Below are 5,029 nucleotides of genomic sequence, written 5' to 3'. Positions count from 1 at the left end.
CCCAGGCCCCGCCCAGGCCCCGCCCCCGCGCGGCTACACCGTGGGGCGACCACGAGCCCCGAGCGCTTCACCCTGCGCGCCACAGCGAGGCGGCGGCCGCTTTCCCTGCCCTCTCCAGTCGGGACTCTATAGTCAGCCCGCCGCGGCCGTCTGCCAGTCTTCGCCCTCCCTATCGCGGCCCTACCGCAGCCCTTGTAAGTGTTCCAGTCTGCGGCCGCGCGGAGGGGCGGCCTGGGCGTGGGGGGGGGCGCTGCTCTCCGCAGGCTTCGGGCCTGGGCGTGGGGCGGGGGGCGCTGCTCTCCGCAGGCTTCCCAGGCCTGGGCGTGGGGGGGGATGGAGTGAGGCTGTCCCTGGGCCTCCACTCCCCTCCCGGGACCGCAGTTCACCCAGAGCTGGAACGCAGCACTGAGTCCCGGCCCTCACTAGCCGAGAGGCCCAGGCCATGCTGGCCTGCCCAAGGAAGCCCTGAATTCCCGAGCCCTCTCTCCAAGAGGAGAAGCTGCATACAATATAGGCTCCTGGCTCTCAGTGTTTGGCTCATGGGGCAGCCATTTGGCCATTTGCACAATGGGGCAGCGAAGACCGGGTTGCAGGGTCCCGTGTGTACTCCATGCTAAGCTGTGCACCCCCCTAAATCGGCCTCACGGACCTTCTTCAGTGGTTTTGGGGTTGCTGAGAGGAGACTGGACACAGCCCCCTGAACTTTACCACTCAAGCCACACTGCTACCCCATGGCTCCAGTTACAAAAGATGAAGAGCCATGAAAATACTGAGCTCTCCAGTCAGGTAGGGCAGTGCACACCCATAATCCCTGTGCCTGGAGGGCTGAGGCCAGCCTGAACTACCGAGACTCTGTCTCAAAAAGAAAACCAGAAGGGAACGAAGAAGGGGCATGCGTTCTGAGGAGACACTCTCATCCAGGACTCTCAGAGAATAATGAGTGCTGGACGCGGAGAGACCGCAGATGAGCAAGGAACATTATCTCAGCAGCTTCGGCTTCCCGCTCGCAAGATTGCGTGTGGGTGGGAGGAGGGAAGCGCTTGGCTCGGGGAGGCTGGAAGCAAACGAGCCTGCGATTTCCACATTCCCATCTTTCATTCACACCCATTCCATTCTCACGCACTTCCAAAGAGGGCTTCGGAGTGGGGCTACCGCGGACCACCAGGAATTGCACCATTTTTGAGTTCTACTCAGCACTGACTGCCAAACATGGCTCCTTTCAAAGCAAAAGCAGCACGAGCAACAATAAAGAACAAAATGGGAAGAAGAAAAAAGACGAACAGCCGGGGAACATACAGGGACTATATAAATAATTCTGCCATCTACCCGGCTGCGTCTGAGAGCCCTCAGCTGCCAGGATTAAAAGCAACAGAGCCCCCGGCAGCCTGGCGCGGCAGCAGGACAGACTTCGCTTCCGGCTCCGGATGAGAATCGGGGGTTTGGCTTTTTGTTTTTTCTCTTTTTTCACACACCACCTCCAAGCGGGGCCATTTGGGCCAGCAGAATAGCTGGCTAAATTTAAGTTAAAAATTGGCAGGGCTGGATTCTTGCAAAGCGTCAGCAAGGCTTCAGGAGCCAGTGTGTGAACGCATGGTCTCCCGCGGCGGGGAGTCAGGATGGAGTCACAGCTCCCACAGGTGACCGTGTTCCTCCTGACACCGGAGAGACGCATGACACGGACCCACGGTTAGACTTGGGACAGTCCTCAGCGGGTAACGGTCTGCAGACACACACACACACACACACACACACACACACACACACACGGCAGCAGCTGTCCCTTGGGGCGTGGGTGTTTTGGGGTGGGGTGATGACTGTGGTCGGACCAGATCAGAGCAAGGCTCTCTGATTGGCGTTAGATCCACGAGCCCCACAGGACTGATGAGGACTGCGGGCCCTCAAGCAGGAGCCCTGGCTCGGTCCTCTGCAGGGCAGGCCAGCCCAGACAGAGAGTGAGCCCCTACATTCACAATAACCCACACGAAAGCATCCGGTGGTGGGGCACCTGCCCGGCGGGCGCCGGGACCAGAGCTCCTTGGCCCATGCCGCCAAAACACACACAAACACTTGGGCGAGGTCACTGCTCCCTTGACGGCACCGAGGGGCAGCCGCTCTGCGCTCAGGGAGGGAAGAGCAGACACCCAGCCAGTGCCAGGCCCACTGCTCAGAGGAGAGGCTGAGTCTCACAGAAGAGGGTGCCGAGCAAGGCCGGCTTCCGGGAGAGCTGAAGTGTGCACAGCCCTGTGCTCCTGCACGGAGACAGGACAGGAGCCAACCAGACACTGAATCCCTGGGCCAGCAGCAGGATCGGTGGGGGAATGGGGGGTGGGCTACATGGTGGAGGGGGGCAACAAGAAGCATCCACAGGGGGGCTTGGACGTCTGTGATCAGTCTCATCCACAGGGGGCTTGGACGTCTGTGATCACGATTCACAGCCCCTTCTCACCCAGTCTCACTTTCTGCCACGCCCCAGATGCGTGCTGACAGGAGGTGCTCAATAATCAATTGCCTGGCGAGTGGATCCCACGAGAAGCTGGCAAGGCAGAGCGTGGCTGTGGCTGGTGAGAGCCACCGCACTGTCCAGGGCTTGAGTCACCTGCGCCTCCCCGTTTGTGGCTTGAAGTCAGGGCCTTGCACCTGCTCGGTGGGCACTCCACCACTTAAGCCCTGCTTTTGGATGGTTAATTGGAGGTGGAGTCTCACTGACTTCTCTGCCCAGGCCTCTCCAGACCTCAGACTCCTGGGCAGCTGGCATTACCGGTGTGAGCCGCTAGCGTCTGGCTCTTCCTGTGCTCTTCAGTGCTAGCCTCACATGATCCCCCTGCTTCTCCCACCAAACCCCAGACGGGCTGAGCTGAGCGGCCAGGGCAGGCACCCCTGCACAAGGCACTGGCCACGGGCAGCACACGTTGGAGAATAAGAACTTGGCTTGGGGTGGGAGACTGTCCCCTAAAACAGGCGAAACGCAGCTCAGATGTGGGCAAGACCCTAGGAAGACAAAAACAAGCGAACCTGGCAGCCCTGTGATAGTTCATCACGGTTCTCTTCCCCTGCGCCCCCTCCCTTGGATGGAGCTTAGCATGTTCAAAACAAAATGAAGAGCCAGGGTCAGAGGGGGAGAGGGAATTGTGTGATGTCCTGGAGAGGTAGCAGGCGCTGGACGATGGCGCTGGCGCAGATGCTTAGTACCCACCGCGCCGGCTCCAGAGAAATGCGGCCTGCCACCCTTACTGAGCAATATTTGTATTTCTGCAGATTTTGTATCTGCCTGCGAAGGACGCGGCCTGGGGACCTGGCTTCCACGCTGAGGTGTACAATGCCTGTTCCTCCCCGGCCCGGCCCAGCCACCGGAAGAAGGCCCTCAGCCTGGGCGGGAGAAGAGTGCTATTTCTGCCCGCAACGCAGCGGAACGCCTTCTAGATAAGGTGACTGCTGCCCGCTGTGCCGGCCAACCTGTTCTGACAGGTCGTGGAGCGCCGTCCGTCCCCATCAACCCTGGCTTAATGAAATCTGTCCTTAACGCAAGATCTTGGCAAATGACGAGAGACAGCGTCTCTCGTATCAGAGCGTCTGCCTGCCGCCTCTCACTAATAAACTCTGGCAGGGGGAGCGGAGATTCCTACCGCCAGCCAGGCCGCATCTGCAAGCGAGCGCTTCGTGGTCAGACGGAAGACCTGGCAAGGCAGGGGTGTGGACAGAAGGCTCCACGGAGCGCAGAGAGGGCTCCTGCTGTCTGCCGGCCAGCGTTGGACCAGTGGCGACAGACCCTGCACCGCGGCCCAGCCCAAAGCCCTCGGCCACCCCAGTAGGTGCTCTCTGCCCGGACGGGAGGAGGAAGGGCAGGGAGCAGGGGCAGGGACTCGGGTCTGCGTTCCCTGGGGCTCCCAGCCTTGTTTCCCTGTCATTAAACAGTGGACAAAGCTGGTGATGACGCTGGGATGAACTTCCCAACCCACACAGGACACTGCCTGGACCACAGCCCTGCTTCCCTCCCCTCTGCCCTCTCCCCTCCTTCCTCCCCTCATCTTCATTTCCCTCCCCCCCCCTCTCTCTCTCATGGAACATGCTACAAGTGTTGCTCACCAAGTTGATTTACTTAAAGACACATCATATAAGCTGGGCACAGGTGGCTCACGCCTGTCATCCTAGCTACTCAGGAGGCTGAGATCTGAGGATCATGGTTCAAAGCCAGCCTGAGCAGGAAATTCCATGAGACTCTTATCTCTAATAAACCATCAAAAAGCTGGAAGTGGAGCTGTGGGTCAAGGGGCAGAGTGCTCACCTAGGCCCTGAGTTCAAGCCCCAGGATTGGCACAAAACAAAACAAAACACACCCACCATGTAAAAAGCCTCACACTAGCAGTGTGTGGATGCCCCTCAGACACACAGACGTGGCCCTTCTGTGGGCGTTCGATCGAATTCACTCACACAGCACCAAGAGGAAAGTCCTGGCCTGGCCCCTGCCGTTCCCACAGGCAGCCCAGGCCGGGGTCAGGTCTGGGGGGCCGAAGCCAGGCACGGCGGCTCACGGTGACCTTTCCCTACGATGTCCCAGCCTCCCTTGCGAGGTCCCTTGCAAGCCCAAGTCCCTGAGAGAAGCCACCGCCGCCTCTGCCTGGAGGAGAGGAAGGGCAGAGTGGCCTGGGCCCCCCAGACTCTCTCTCTCCCCTGTCTCTCTCCCTTCCCCCACCCCCACTTAGGTGCACTCACAGACACCCACACACGTTCGCACATGCCCACACGCAGGCTGCGGGCCTGCACGACACGCACCGGCACGCCATCCCAGCCCCCACTCCACGCAGCGTGCGTGTGCCCACGCCCGCCGGCCGCCACCGCCCACCTCACCTTCTGCAGAAGCTCGATTTCCCGCTGCTTGGCGTTGAGAACGGCCAGGGCTTGCTCATGCTCCAACTCCAGCTGCTGCCGCCGCTCCGCAGCCTCACGCATATGCTGTGGAGAGAGCGAGCCCTGAGCGCCTCCCTCCGCGCCCACCGCCAGCCGCTCGGTGCCCGCACCCAGGACGCGTGCA

General features: G+C 60.6%; 1 protein-coding gene across 1 annotated transcript in view; it reads right to left on the bottom strand.

Annotated features, from left to right (window-relative positions):
- Rimbp2 (RIMS binding protein 2) overlaps nucleotides 1-4,947 on the bottom strand; it is a 39,302-nt gene extending 34,355 nt beyond the window's left edge. Inside the window, exon 1 of the mRNA XM_013023196.1 lies at nucleotides 4,846-4,947. Within this exon, the coding sequence (XP_012878650.1) occupies nucleotides 4,846-4,947 (102 nt within the window). The remainder of the gene's footprint in view (nucleotides 1-4,845) is intronic.
- Between the last annotated feature and the right edge of the window lie 82 nt (nucleotides 4,948-5,029).

This window comes from Dipodomys ordii, unplaced genomic scaffold (genome assembly GCF_000151885.1).
Source record: "Dipodomys ordii isolate 6190 unplaced genomic scaffold, Dord_2.0 Scaffold66, whole genome shotgun sequence".
In the NCBI taxonomy this organism is placed as follows: domain Eukaryota; kingdom Metazoa; phylum Chordata; class Mammalia; order Rodentia; family Heteromyidae; genus Dipodomys; species Dipodomys ordii.
This window is presented reverse-complemented; position numbering and strand designations above follow the sequence as displayed.